The sequence below is a fragment of the Spodoptera frugiperda genome, chromosome 14 (assembly GCF_023101765.2).
Source record: "Spodoptera frugiperda isolate SF20-4 chromosome 14, AGI-APGP_CSIRO_Sfru_2.0, whole genome shotgun sequence".
Taxonomy (NCBI): Eukaryota; Metazoa; Arthropoda; class Insecta; order Lepidoptera; family Noctuidae; genus Spodoptera; species Spodoptera frugiperda.
In genome coordinates this window covers 7353339-7368732 of record NC_064225.1, presented here as the reverse complement: position 1 = coordinate 7368732, position 15394 = coordinate 7353339, and the positions used below count along the sequence as shown (strand labels likewise).

Sequence of the window (15394 nt, the reverse complement as noted above, 5' to 3'; positions counted from 1 at the left end):
CTTGAAGTCAAATGCATTTTTGCGAACCGCGTAGTAATCGTAGCCGTAGTACGTAGTAGTTGTAGCATGAATGGCGATACGGTGCGGGCTACGTACTACGGGCTACGCAGCTACACTACGTCGTTCGTACCGCGAACTCCAGTGAATTTATGTGCGCCTAGTACCCGACCTGTCTTTAGCCATGGTTTGACACCCGTGAAGCCCGGCTGACAGCTGATTAACGAACGGAACCTTTTTCCTTCCTCCCACATGTTTAGTTAAGTACTTAGCTAACTGTGTAACTTCAACATTAATTACTGTTCACATACGCGTGTTTTATTCTTTCAATTCAAAAACACATAATGACTTTTTTGATAACCACTTAATTAGGAGAATTAATTAACTAATTGTTAATTCTAATCTAAAATAATTAATCCAAGAGGTAGCGCTTATCTATAGATATTTTTTTGTTTTCATAAGTACGAATAATAATATTTTTGTTTAGAATAAAATTGTACAGTTCTGAAATTATAAAAAAATCTAAATGTAAATATTGTCAAGTAGGATAATGGCACCACGCACCGGGGGCAGGTAAGAAAAACTCACGCCTGAAAGAACAGGTAAATTTTTCACCTGTCTTACATCTCACCTTGATACTAGGACATAAGAACGTCACAGGAGTAAAACACACACCTTTTCACGTGAATTTCAGGTGCACACACACCATTACAAATCTCGTTCACCTTTATAACTCACCCGAAACCGTAGAGGTGAGTTTAAAGCGGGAAGGAGATGGAGCTATTAAATACCGTCCTTTTCTGGCATAAAGGGGAAGTAGGGAAAATGAACCCTCACTCACACCAATAATGTCTCTGTGTGAATACTTTTCTACCCCATGTCTCTACAGGTGAAAATTCTCCGTGTTGCCGCTCCCTATTGTATGAGGGCGACAATTCAGGTAAAGCTACCTTCGCTTCAGTGTTGCTCTCCTAGTATTCAGGTGTGCCGTGAAACAGGTGAGTTCTACCTGAAGCTTTCAGGTGAGAAGAGACTGAAAAGGTGGCCATTGAATGAGGGTTTTAATTGATCGCAGATGTTTCAGGTGGAAACTTATTTTTTATAGTTATGTCTTTTGTTTATTGACGATTGTTTTTACTGTCGTTAAATTGATTTTCAAATAAAGTATAGAGGTATTTTACTTCATATAAAAATCAATATTGAAAAAATATAATATTTTCTTTTGTTTTTCGGCCAGGTAGAGGCCAAGCCGGCTGAAACCTTCATCGATCGTACCATTTGTTCGACCCGTTAATTTTCCGCGGGGAAAATTTTCGATAAAGTGGGGGAAAAGTACCAGGCGATCATACTAGGCGAAGAGGTTTAGCGACATTGCTGTAGGTCAGGGATTAGGGGACGAACTCAGGGGAAGGATATTTAAATAAAATAATAATTTTCGCACAGGGTAACATAAGCGTACAAGTGGTATCGTATAGAATTCTACAACTAGAATTCAAGGTTCTAGTTGTAGTAGAATATAGTAGTAAGCACCAGGGTAACATAGGATAGAAGATGTTAGTATTGTAGAATTTATAGTTTGGGAGCTAATTTTCTTTTGTTCTTGTGATTCGTTATTCTATTGTTAGGATTATTATAATAACTATGTAGCTTTGTTTTTATTTACCTACATTATTTTTTATTTATTTCCTATGTTATCAATACCTAAATGGAAATAAATTGTTGAATTTGTTAAATTATTATTAAAAGTTCAGGTATCCAGAGACGATACATGAGTAAGTTAATTAACGTCTCCCTCACTCCCGCACACATGTAATTGTCACTGTAAACACAACACACGCAGGTGGTTGACTAACTTTGTCACCGCACAAGTACCAGGAACACATACTTACTTGTAGCCATACTCGAGGTTGTCGCCACATCCTCCCCACACCCATTCGGAGTGTAGGTTCCGTGGCCTGGCGGCGCGGCTACAACTACAACTTGACAGACGCCCGTCGCGGCAAGCCCGGGACACGGAGAGCGACACCCCGGCCGACGTGATCGCGTGTGTGAAAGCCGTTTCTCTCGATGCTGAGGAAAATACATAATGTTACCTATTACATTTTATGGAGTGCTGGTACATACGAATCAAATGGAAACTGTGATATCCACGGTTTTCGATGCGGTATTTTTCTATTATTTTTATTTGTTTGGGCTATATTTTCCCATGACAGAGTTAAAGATAATCAAAGCAATTTAATAGTTTGAGTAATTACTTTTTCTAAAATTTCGTAAAATGTAACCCTATACAAACAGCAAAAAAAATTACTCCCTAATATTTCTGTTCTACGTAAACTCTTCTAACAAATATCTTTTAGACGGCCTCCGATAGTGTTCGAATTTTCCCTAGACTAGAATATATTTTCTATCTAGCACAGTTAGGACGGTGGGAACAGCAGCCATGTCGCCATATATCACTAACTGTCCTACATGTCTTCCAGAAAAGATTTAGAGCTCAACTACATTAGAGTACTGGTACAGTTCGAGCATTCACGTAGAACAGTTGAACAGTTCGCGTTAAGAACAAAACAAGTGTACTATGTACACACAACGACACATCAAGCTATACAAAACCGGTTTATCATGGTCTCGCTTCGTACGATCATTCCGCACTTCCAACGGTCGGTTTATACTGGTTTTGCGTAGCTGTGTGTGATCACTATCAAAAATAGAGGGGGTTTGAAAACTTTATACAGTGTATACTATGAAATAGGGGTGTCAGAAACTTTTGAATCTTAAATGTCTGTTGACTGGCAGCATTTTATTAAGTACTTTACGAAGGCCGGGCAAAGTAAAATTGGATTTTTCATCAATAATTTTTAAAGAGTCTGAGGAATAAAGGCTTTGAAAGTTATGCCTACAATGCGTAGACCTCTCTTGAAGAATATAAATCACAATATTGAAATGAAATAAATCTACACTAATATTATAAAGAGGAAAACTTTGTTTGTTTGTTTGTTTGTTTGTTTGGTTGTAATGAATAGGCTCAAAAACTACTGGACCGATTTTAAAAAATCTTTCACCATTCGAAAGCTACATTATCCACGAGTAACATAGGCTATATTTTATTTTGGAAAAAAATAGGGTTCCGTAAGATATTTTGATTTTTCGGACACAAACTGAAAAAAATCAACCAAAGAAGTTACTTATTTTGCGCACGCTGCCTAAACTACAAAAGATAGAACCATAAAATGTTATAATTAATTGTAGATATTATAAATATCTACAAAAAAGTCCGCGACACACTATACCTATCTATGTCGAGTGAGGCACAACAACCACATTTTTATTTAAAAATCTTGATATTTTTTGGACTACATTTAAACGCGTTTATTTTACTTATGCTATTAATCCTTATCAAGATAAATTATTTCATCAATAAGTACAGTTTATGTTGATAATATTTGGTCTTTGAATGATTAAAATTGGACGTTTGGTTTTGAAGTTGTGGTGAAATTAAAATAGGTATTACGATTTCTGTTGCACGGCCCGTTGCGGTCGCCAAGGCCAGGGGTGCGCGTGCGGGAGAGGGGTGTTTAGATCTATGAGTAAGGTACCCGCGCGGCTCATATTTCATATTATAAATGCGAAAGTAACTCTGTCTGTCTGTCTGTTACGCTTACGCCGTTACGCCTAAACCAGTAAACCGAACATTTTTCATTTAGATAGAATAGACCCTGAAGAACAACATAGACTACTTTTTATTGCAAAAAAATAGGGGAGAATGGGTAAAAATAAGGGATGAATGGTCTTATGGAAATTCGTCAGTTTTAAAGACGTAACAGCGAAACTTTGTATTTAGACACTTAACGGGGAACGAAAAAACATAGGCTACTTTTTATATAGCAAATAAAAAGGGTAGAAGGCGTTTTAATTTTGACCACCAACCACTAACACAACCACGCGGACGAAGTCGCGGGCAAAAGCTAGTGTAAGCATAAAACGAAATAATAGTCGTTGCCCTTTATAGCAGAATATATAAGAGAAGTACAGCAATATAATACATAACGTTGGCTAAAACAATATTCTGTGTCTGCGACGGTCGCGCGTGGAGCCTCAAAATTGTTTTTACGATGTTTTTATTACGTCCTATGTCAATTTCTTTTGTTTCTGTATAAAAGAGAATTTATTTCTATGTTTATCTTGATACATAGACTGGTCTGGCTCGGTGACCTTGCTAACCAAGTTTTATTGGAAATAGATACACAGTTATATGCCTGAAGAAAAATACCGTTGCGATTATATGAAAATGAAGAAAGAATTTTCTGAAAAATTCTATGCAATGATTTATTTTATGGTTGTCCATCTCAGGGTGCTTTTCCACCAGAGATGTGCTATGCTACGTTCCTGTGGATGCGTTTGGCTTCCACCAATCATATTCATTGATACACTTAGCTTAGCACTGGTGAATTTTTTTTATATATGGAAAGATGCTTCCCTACTATCGATTCATCGCATACTTGAGCTGCGCATCTCCCTCGCACATCTACATAGCTTAATATCAATGAAAACGGTCACATAGTTTCACAGCTTAGCTATTACATCTTCGCAGCATAGCTACATAGCACATCTCTAGTGGAAAAGCACCCTCATACGTATTGTATCTGAGTATAAAATATCACAAAACATCTAAGTGTGGGAGAGCCATGCTTCGGCACGAATGGGTTGGCTCAACCGGAGTAATACCACGGCCTCACAAAAAACCGACGTGAAACAACGCTTGCGTTGTGTTTCGTTGTGTGAGTGAGGTTACCGGAGGCCCAATTCCCACCTTCCCAATCTTCCCCATCCCCGATTCCCGAACAACAACCCTTAAATTCCTAACTCCCAAAAAGCCGGTAACGCACTTGTAACGCCTCTCTCCTACTAGGTATTATTTTGCTGTGCCCGACAGGGTCCATAATTGTGACTAATATCTATATACTAACAACCTGTAATACATTATGGCAAGCAATAAAGAATTGAGAATTGAATTGAGAATTGATTGCTTACCATCAGCTAATACGCTTGCTCGATTGCCGGCGTGTTTTATAAAAAAAAGTACGTAATACTAATTTCTCACTTACCAATCAAAGTCAAGGGTCCGAAAACAGTCTCATCCTCCGTCACAGTGCAGTTCCACCTTCTACCTTGGAATTGGTACTGGCATTCAGAGATTCCCTGCTTCACTCCAGAACTGACTACTGGCATATGGTCTTTGTGGCGTCGGCACACTCGACGCTGGCCCGGCGTCAGGCCACGGAGTCTGGCGCAAAACCGAGACTTCTCTTTGAAAAGGTCCGGCTGGTTCGACCATTTCTCGAATTCTAGGAGGCCCATGTTGCTGTAAGAAGAAATTGCAGGGTTAGATTATTGTAACTTTCAAGACTAATACGATTGGCTCATTGATGTGACTTTTTTTAAGGGACGAGCCCGCCACTACTTTCGAAACCGTTGCAACTCCTGTAAGACCGGATCTACAGTAGATACAACAATGAAACGTCCCAGGGACATGAATGATTGTCTTGGATCCCGCAAAGAAAAATATCGACAGTCATTGATGTGAATGTCAACACTTTTTTTTTTATTAGGAAAAGTGGTTTTTTATTCAACTTTAAAGTAGACATTTATGTACTGCATCTTAAGCTACCTGCAGCATTGATTTCTCAAATGACTCCTCAGAAAATTGTATTCTTCTAATTGTCATTTAATGTTACGATTTCATCTTCCATATCTTATACCGGTAAACATATTATGTGCCTTATATCGTGGAAAAACAAAACCCATATATCATGCGATAGCCATGGTGTCTGTAGTTATGTCCGGTTGCCTATAGAGAACTAACAAACTCGGCGAACTCCGTTTCGCCACCAATGATTTTCCCTGTTTTCCTGCTTTTCTTTTGATTTTTTCCTGAATTTTCCGAGCATTAACCTGAGACCTTTCCAACGAATGCAAAACCGTGGAAATCGGTTCGTGCGTTCTGGAGTTATATAGCTTTAGGAAGAAAACCCGACTTATCTTTATATATATAATTCTTCTGTACGTGTGTATGTCACTGAACTCCTCTTAAACGACTAGACCGATTTTGATGAAACTTTTTGTGTGTATTCAAGAGGATCTGAGAATGGTTTAGATTCACAATTTTGTCCGCTGGACAATGATTTTTTGATTATTTTTTAATTTTTCAGTAGTTGTTGATTTTGGAATGTTTTACATTGAATCCGACAGACGGCGCTACCATCGCAGTGTCAAATATTAATGACGTTAGATATTGTCATAACATTTGAATAACAATTTTCATCAAAAAGGTCCAGAATGTTTAAGCTTATTAAAAAAAGTTTAAAATTTTCAAATTAAAGACGTGTAGACAGGACAACGTCTGTCGGGTCCGCTAGTTTTTATATAATAGAATAGCAGTTTTTAACGAAATGTTGGATTGGATCAGCTGCAGTGTAAGTAGGTACTCGTGAAGTATATGAATATGGTCTCGTATTGCAAAAAGATCATCTCCCGTACGTATGTATATTGTATATGTATGTTCTTGTAGAAGAAGTATGGGATATCTTCGGATATCCCTGTAGAAGAAGTATGTAGAAAATTGTGTTTTGATGTGATTTTTATGAATAAATCAACAGTTACTGGAAACTATTCCAATATAATCATTGTTTTAAATAAATACCTATGCAACAAATACATCCCGCAATGTGCTAGTAGGAACAAATAATAGTCACATTTGATATTTCCATAACAATACGAGGAAAATACGTCAAACTGAATTGTTATTTGTGCACTAGAGACGTGCAATTTATTTAGGTAGGTATTTATTATTGTTGTAATTTAGAATTATTTAGATTTTATATTTCTATGCCATATAGCAATGTTCAATTGCTCAATTGTAGCAATGGTTCCATCAATGGGATCATTGCGTCGTTATGTGTTTATTTGTCTGTCTGTTTTTTCTCAATATCGGATTGAAATTCTTGGCTTTATTCGACAACATCGGCATCGTATCTTTAAAAATCCGTAGCAGTTTGCTACAAGACTATTGATGATATGAGCCACAGTTACATAAGCGGAGTCAGGAGGAGGATCAGTTACCAAGTGGATTGGGGATCGCAGTTTAAAAGGCTCAGGTTTAATTGAGCACTTTCTGCGTTTTTTGTAAGAAAACTGCGATAAATTTCAATGTTCCAGTCTCTATAATTCAATTCTAGATCAGGTTTCAATGTGACGTCACGTTACATATTTTTAACCCCGACGCAAAAAGAGGGGTGTTATAAGTTTCACGTGTCTGTCTGTCTGTCTGTCTGTGGCATCATAACTCCCGAACGGATGCAGAGATTTCAATTTAGTTTTTTTCGTATGAAAGGGGACATATGTGCGAGTGTTCTTAGACATGTTTGATGAAAATCGGTTAAGCCGTTTTAAAGTTATGGGCGGTGAAAGTAGGGAGATTAGCCGAAGGTCTGCAAATATACTGGGATGGGGTCTCAGATTAAACCGCACTGAAAGAAGATATTGAAAGATATAATTTTTTCGTATTAACAAAAATAAAAAAATTAATTAAAAATAAAAAAAATTAAATTAAAAATTAAAAAAAAAATTAAATTAAAAATTTAATAAGAAAAATATAAAATTTTTAATTTATCGACCAAAAATCTTGCACCAATGTAATCTTTAGCCTACTTATAGAAACAAAAACTAGTAATTAATAAGTCAAAAAAAAAAGCGAACGAGCTTGACCTTAGATGTAATCTTTACCTTAACAAGAATCGAAATTATAGTAAGTATATGTTATATACTAAGCCTAACTTAACTTAACCTACCTATAAAAAGTATAAAATAAAAAATTAAATTAAAAATTTAAAAAACCCCCGACACAAAAACTTAATGTCCCTTTAAAAAGTAAAAAATAATAAAAGAAACTTAATCTTAAAGTACCTAAGAATGTACTAATAATTCTAAAAAAAAATACATCGCGTTGGGGGACCGCATGAATACGGACTGCACACCGCCGCCCGCGCCGCTATATTTCTATTTTCTGCGTTATAGTTAAGTACTTAAACATCAATTTACTTTAATGTTTTTTTTATTTTTTATTTTTGTTTATTGGCCAACCAACAATTGTTTACACTGATAACAATTAAAGTAATTATGTAATATCTTAGGTTAGTGTAACAATTTATTACAGGTTAGCACCGCATGCCCCATGAACAAATAAGATGTGCCACAAGCACATACAAATAAAGCCTAATATACTAACATAGAGATGTAAAACATACAAAAACCATAATTTATCTACAATAGGAAAATAATTAGAGTCACATCGAAACATTAAAAAAATTAAAAACCAAAACAAAATCGAATTCAAAATCACAATCAAAACAACAATCATAAATCAAAATTAAAATCAAAACAAAGCAACAATCAAGAATTAAAATCGAAATTATTAGTCAAATAAAAATTACTATCAATATTACAATCCAGATTAATTAAACATTAATATTAATATTAAATGTTAACACCAAGCATGTGATACTTATGGAAAAATCGTAGATAAGTAAGAAATAATTCGGAGCGGTCCCCCAACGCGACGTATTTTTTTTTAGAATTATTAGTACATTCTTAGGTACTTTAAGATTAAGTTTCTTTTATTATTTTTAACTTTTTAAAGGGACATTAAGTTTTTGTGTCGGGGGTTTTTCTCAACAGATAACGACTTGTTATTTCGCTTATCTTTTGTTATGAAATGATTCATCAGAGTGTGATAGCTCACGTGTGCAGACTGTGTATCATTCATACTTATGTGAAGCATCACGCATTTACAGGCTTCCTTGAAGAAATAAGTTCAAAAAGAAGTACAACTTTTTTATGGTAGAAGCCGGTAAACGAGCAGACGGATTACCATCAGAGGAGTTACAAGTGCGTTAGCGGCCTTTTGGAGTTAGGAATTTAATGTTTGTTTAGGAATCGGGAATTGGGAAGATTGGAAAGGATCATAATTGGGCCTCCGGTAACCTCACTCGCACAACGAAATACAATGTAAGCGTTGTTTCACGTTGGTGTTCTGTGAGGCCGTGATATCACTCCGGTTGAGCCGGCCCATTCGTGCCGAAGCATGGCTCTCCCACACTTGATGTGATATAGTAGTGCCATATTATACTGCTAATGTTTTGTTAACAACATTATTAACATGCGTTTACATGTAGGTATGTAAGCAGAAGGGCCTACAAATGTAAATACGGCTTAATCCTTCACACTTCTCGACAGACGTCAAGAATGTCAAGATAAATCTGTCACTGCATTACGAAACTAAATAAATATTTTTTGTATGCAAGGACCAATGTATCTATTGTTTGAACCAGGAAGTATTTTAATTTAGAAAACTGGTACAGATAAGAAATTTTCCTTCCTACCTTTTTTTTAAAGGGGGAATATCATCCAATTACTTCTCCCGCCTTAGACGAGGCGAGAGGGAGTGTCAGACTCTTACTGACTAAAAACCACCCCGATCCTACTCCTGCGTTTCAAGCCGGAGCCCCGGTAAACCCGCTAGGTAGTTCACAACTCCAACTAGGTAGTTCACAACACACAAACTGTAGGTGCACTTACAGTTTGTGTTTATACAAGTGCAAAGTCTGGAAAATAAATTCATTATTCGACGTCAAGAAAAAATAAAATATTTAATAGCCCGTAGCAGTCTACCTGTCTGCTAGACTACACATTTAAAGAGTCTGTTATAATCGCCACTCTTCGCTTCTTGGAAGGCTGCTACGGCCCGGGGTCTGTCAAATGAACATCCGCGGTAAATGTAAGGGTGGTGACAAATGTATAGTGTACAAGTAGTGAACTCTACCGTCACTAGCACGAACTAATGTTTTTTCTGAAATTCTTCAGTATTATATTTCAGAACCACTACTCCTTTTTAACCGACTTCAAAAAAGAAGGAGGTACTCAATTCGACCGTATTTTTTTTTTTATGTATGTTAATCGATATCTCCGGCAGTTATAGACCGATTTGAGAAATTCTTTTTGTATTTGAAAGAGTACGATGTCCGTGTGGTCCCATATAATTTTTTTTAAAGTCTGACCATAAATGTGGAAGATAATCCAGGGAACTCCTCAAAAATGAACAGAATGTGCTCGGCGTTTGAGTTTAAGTGATGTATTTTAGCTTATCTTTCTGAGTAACCATACAATTCAGGACAGATAGTAGCATATCTGGTATAGAATGAAGGGTAGCTTGATGTGCTGTCTGATTTACATGTGTATGTAGGTACCTAATCTGTTTGTGTTTGACAAATGCATATCTCTGGCAGTTATAGTCCGATTTGAGAAATTCTTTTTGTGTTTGAAAGAGTACGATGGCAGTGTGGTTCCATATAATTGTTTTTAATGTCTGACCATAAATGTGGAAGATAATCCAGGGAACTCCTTAAAAATGAGCAGAATGAGCTCTGCGTTTACGTTGAAGTGATGCATACTAGCTTATCTTTCTCAGTAGCCATAAAATTCAGGACAGATAGTAGCATATCTGGTATAGAATGATGGGTAGCTTGATGTGCTGTCTGAGTTACATGACTGTATACCTATGTGGGTATCTAATCTGTTTGTGTGTTTGACAACTGACTATGTATGTAGCTTATAAACAGGTTACTGTTAGCTGTCGGCTCAACAAATCATAAGTAAGGGTATCAGGTTAATATACATTTGAAAATAATGTAATTATGCGTCAATATGGATAGATATTAATATTATTCATTTAAACGGCGCTGTCTCATATGAGCAGCGCGTTTAATAGGTCGACCCATACTCAAATAAGTTATTCACTAAAAATCAAGAAATAAAAAACAATTTTAACAAAAAAAAACCGACTTCAAAAAATAAATATTCCAAAACAAATAAATACTTATGCACTAAAAAGTAAAAGAAATAATTGCGTATTTTTCAACAACTTAATAGATCAACTAACTTTACTAACTCATCACACACATTATAATGTAAGTAGGTACAATTATTGTTATTTTTGGAGTCGGTGTCAGCCTAGGAAACGCCAACAACTAGCACGGCACGGGCACGGCACGGGCGGAGTGGTGGTTAACTACCTACTTACAACTGGTGTAAAACTGTTATGTTTTGTTGTTATAATAGGTAAATAACAAACCTATCTTAGTTGGCTGACACCGACTCCAGAAATAACAATAATTGTACCTACTTACATTATAATATGTGTGATGAGTTAGTAAAGTTAGTTGATCTGTTAAGTTGTTGAAACATACGCAATTATTTCTTTTACTTTTTAGTGCATAGGTATTAATTTGTTTTGGAATATTTATTTTTTGAAGTCGGTTTTTTTAAAAAAAAAAAACAAAACCACTACTCCCGCGCGGTTTCACCCTCTCTGCTCGGCTTCTATTGGCCGTAGCGTGTTGTTTGATAGCTTCTAGCCTTCCTGAATAAACGCTCTATCCAACACAAAAACAATTTTTCAAATTGAACCAGTAGTTCCAGAGATTAGCGAGTTCAAACAAACAAACAGAAACTTCAGCATTATGTTTCAGAATAGATTATGATCATATTTCTGACCCAGGTAAATATTACGGAGATGGCCTTACAAATTATTTCAGTAACTGTACGCTTTATTGTTATTACGTTGTAACTACCTCGTTACGTGGAGCAGGCAAGTGTTATTGGGCTTTATAAGAATTTTCAGTTAGCACCCACTTAATATCATCGTGCGGTTTGTGGATCACACAAAGAGTTGCTCCGTGCGTGTTAAATTGTTATTTCTGAGAAAAATAACCAACATAAGTAGATCTGTTATACAAAGTACCTAATTGGTAAATCTCTAGGAATAGATGGTAAACAATAATAAAGCATTAATTTGTACTGTACTTATTTTCTTATTTTCATCATCATCTGGAAAAACAAAACGTACTTTTACCATAATGTAAAATAATGTTTGAAGGTAAAGATATTGAAACAAACTCGTAGTTATTAAAGTGCACTTTAATAAATTTAACAAATTATTATAATAATAGTAACATTTACTTTATAATACTGATCAGTAATTAAATACAAAACAATTAATTAAGAAAATATAATTTCATCTGTTACTGTACAATGCCAACTTTCCCGCGTATTAATTTAACGTTTAAAATATCGACTAGTATTAAAATTTTACGCCAAATCATTTTAGATTTTATTTACATTTAAAATACAATTATTATAAAAAATGCCTATGAATAAAAAGAAAAAAATAATAATTTAATTAATCTCAACATAATTTTGGAAATTGGAATAAATAAAAAAACAAAATGGAGTCAAGACGAACACCTTAATCTTTAAAAAAAGAATATTTAAAAGTGGTCACCTCGAATGTGAATGACGTTTATTTTTTTTAATATCACTTTTTTATATTCAGCCTCTTTCTTGAGCCTTGTTGTGGCGTTTATACGTATCTTCCGTAAATTGTGATGGTGAAGTTCAATCCTGATCCTCTTTGGCTCTTGAGCTTGATCTTCACGAACCTCTGGCCGATGCCACCAGCTGAGATGGAAGGGTAGCCTCCGGTGCCATCTCGTTCATTATCCTTGACGTAAATAGCTTTGATGTAGGCGTAGTTCTTCTGTCCCTGTTCAGGGTACTCTACGATGCTCGTTCGTACGAACAAGGGGAAGCCATATTTGAATTCGTCGGCTTTGAAGACGATGACGTCACCGTAGGTGGCCTGGCCCAGGATCAGGTCGTGGCTCTGGCTGGCGGCGGCAGCCAACACGCAGAGTAGGATTGCGGCACTTAATGTTCTCATTATGTTCGTTCGTTTAGCACTGAAGTGATAATTAGTTGAAGATGTTTTATATAGAAGCGGGCGGTGTTATGTGCGATGTGTGCATTTTGTTTATTTATTAATTAATTTATTGAAAATTTTACAATTAATTTGTTCAAAAAGCATAATTATTAACATCAGGATTTTTATTCTTCTCCTCGACGGTCAAGCAGATATAAATGTACACTGTCCCATTTCCTAGTTAGCAGTCCACTGTAATAGGAGACGAGTCAACTATTTGACATCATAATAGACCCTAATTTCCCTATTACGTGTGCTCCACTGCGTAAAACATCCAATAAACATTTTTAACCTTGGTATTACACTTTTTTATCTTACACTTTTTTTTTTTTAAGGGGGAAAGTCATCCTCTGACTTCTTTGCCTTGGGCGAGACGAGAGGGAGAGTCAGACTCTTACTGACTAAAATCCACCCTGTTCCTTCTCCTGCTTTGAGCCGGAGCACCGGTAACCTGTTACGTTGTCCGCAGCTCCGGATCGGGCATCAGCCCTACTGGGCCCCATCTGTGCAAACTGACATTCCTTGCACTTTCTTTTGTTTTAATTTCTTGCCTCACTTCTACATAAAGCGGTCCTCAGGACAAACAGCGTCTGAGTATAGAGACGTATCCATCATGTGAGACATGTGATGTGACGCGGGTTTGCTCAATGTCATGGATCATGGATCAACAAGTTTACAATACGACAACAATGGCTTCCGTTGTAGCGGGAAATTTTATTTTTGGTGTTATTTTACGTAATATAACGTTTGTAAAAAAACCCGTAAATAATTATGAAGTGCAATTATAGCCCATTCGAGGATTTTGTTAGAAGGAGGAAGAGGTACTGGTACTCCTGGTACCAGGAGGTAGCTGGTTGCCCAGCCATCGACCAACTTATGCCGCTAACTGTTCTGGCTGGAGGCTTGCTTCTGGAGAGGCTTCTTTTAAGGGGGAAAATCATCCAATGACTTCTCCCACCGTGGGTGAGGCAATAGGGAGTGTCAGACTCCTGCTTCGAGCTGAAGCTCCGGTAACCCGCTAGGTAGTCTGCAGCTTCGAGTCATGATTGCTATGCACTGGACTCTAAACAACCTTTTTCAAAGGGAAGTGGAAAATATCGCTTTCTTTTTCTTCTCCTCTAATAATATCAACTGAATTATTTCGTTGCGGGATCTAAAACAGTCATTCATGTCCCTGGGACACGCCGCCGCACTTTGGCATGGTTTTACAGCAGTATGGGAGGTTGTGACGGATTTGTCCTAATGAAAAAATCCAAACATTTCGTGTTGAAAATAAGGAAATCTTTATATATATAATTCTTCTGTACGTGTGTATGTCACTGAACTCCTCTTAAACGACTAGACCGATTTTGATGAAACTTTTTGTGTATGTTCAAGAGGATCTGAGAATGGTTTAGATTCACAATTTTGTCCGCTGGACAAAGTTTTTTTGTTAATTTTTAATTTATTAGTAGTTGTTGATTTTGGAATGTTTTACATTGGATCCGACAGACGGCGCTACCATCGCAGTGTCAAATATTAATGACGTTAGATATTGTCATAACATTTGAATAATAATTTTCACCAAAAAGGTCCAGAATGTTTTAGCTTATTAAAATCTAATTAAAGACGTGTAGACAGGACAACGTCTGTCGGGTCCGCTAGTTGAACCATATTTCCTTTAAAGATCTTCAAAAGGGGAAATACTTAATTTGAATACATAAAGAATACTTAAAAATGTTTAAAGTATGACAGATTATAATAAACAGGAGTATGAAGGTATATTTATATATAGCTTAGAATTATTTCAATGAAGACCATTCGTAAATAAACTGAATACTTTACTAAGAACTTTAAACGTGTGAATGAATTGTGCAAATTGGTGGTACGAGTAAGTACATAATTGTGATGTGTTTGTAGTGAGTTCAACTTCGTTTGTTGTCGTAACAGTCTGTAAGTTTATTATAATATGCTTCTATACTTATATATCTCTATACCGCTCTAGTTCTTTCTCAAGCGTGGAAGGGTCATGCTTCGGCACGAAAGGGCCGGCTCAACCGGAGTGATACCACGGCCTCACGGATAACCGACGTGAACCAACGTTTGCGTTATGTTTCGGTGTGTGACAGAGGTTACCGGAGGCCCATCACCCGTCTTCCCAATATTTCCAATCTCCGATTTCCAACAATTCTTAAATTCCTAACCCTCAAAACGCCGGCAACGCACTTGTAACGCCTCTGGTGGTTCGGGTGAGCAGCGGCGATTGCTTACCAACAGGTGATCCGACTGCTCGTTAACCGGCTTATTCCATGAAGTTTCTTCCACAACTAAGTTTTTAAGCATATTCTAATATAATTTTTAAACAGCTGTAATGTGTTTCTAAATAAGCTGTCTAAAGTGGTCCTTTGAGACTAACGTGGTCTTATGATACAAAGTTAAAGATACACACTATTGGATATTTTTTACCTCTCGCTACAAAAAAAGCAGTGATCGGTTCAAAAAGATTTGTCGAGTCGATAGACTGCAGCGTGTTTAACAATTAGATTT

At 36.5% G+C, this 15394-nt stretch overlaps 2 protein-coding genes across 3 annotated transcripts in view; both read right to left on the bottom strand.

Moving 5' to 3' along the window:
- Positions 1-15394, bottom strand: part of LOC118279163 (protein Wnt-5b) — a 56450-nt gene that overhangs the window by 16002 nt on the left and 25054 nt on the right. For both annotated transcript variants that reach the window (XM_035598705.2, XM_050698430.1), the window contains exons 3-4: positions 5103-5359; positions 1887-2067 (exon numbers count right to left, since the gene is read on the bottom strand). In XM_035598705.2, the coding sequence (XP_035454598.2) occupies positions 1887-2067; positions 5103-5359 (438 nt within the window). The remainder of the gene's footprint in view (positions 1-1886; positions 2068-5102; positions 5360-15394) is intronic.
- Positions 12010-12868, bottom strand: LOC118279166 (probable salivary secreted peptide). Its single transcript, XM_035598709.2, has one exon. It carries the CDS (start codon positions 12827-12829, stop codon positions 12470-12472), a length of 360 nt encoding a protein of 119 aa, XP_035454602.1. The 5' UTR covers positions 12830-12868; the 3' UTR covers positions 12010-12469.

Coding starts and splice junctions, on each gene's coding strand:
- LOC118279166 (XM_035598709.2), bottom strand. CDS start 12,829: ATGAGAACATTAAGTGCCGCAATCCTACTCTGCGTGTTGGCTGCCGCC.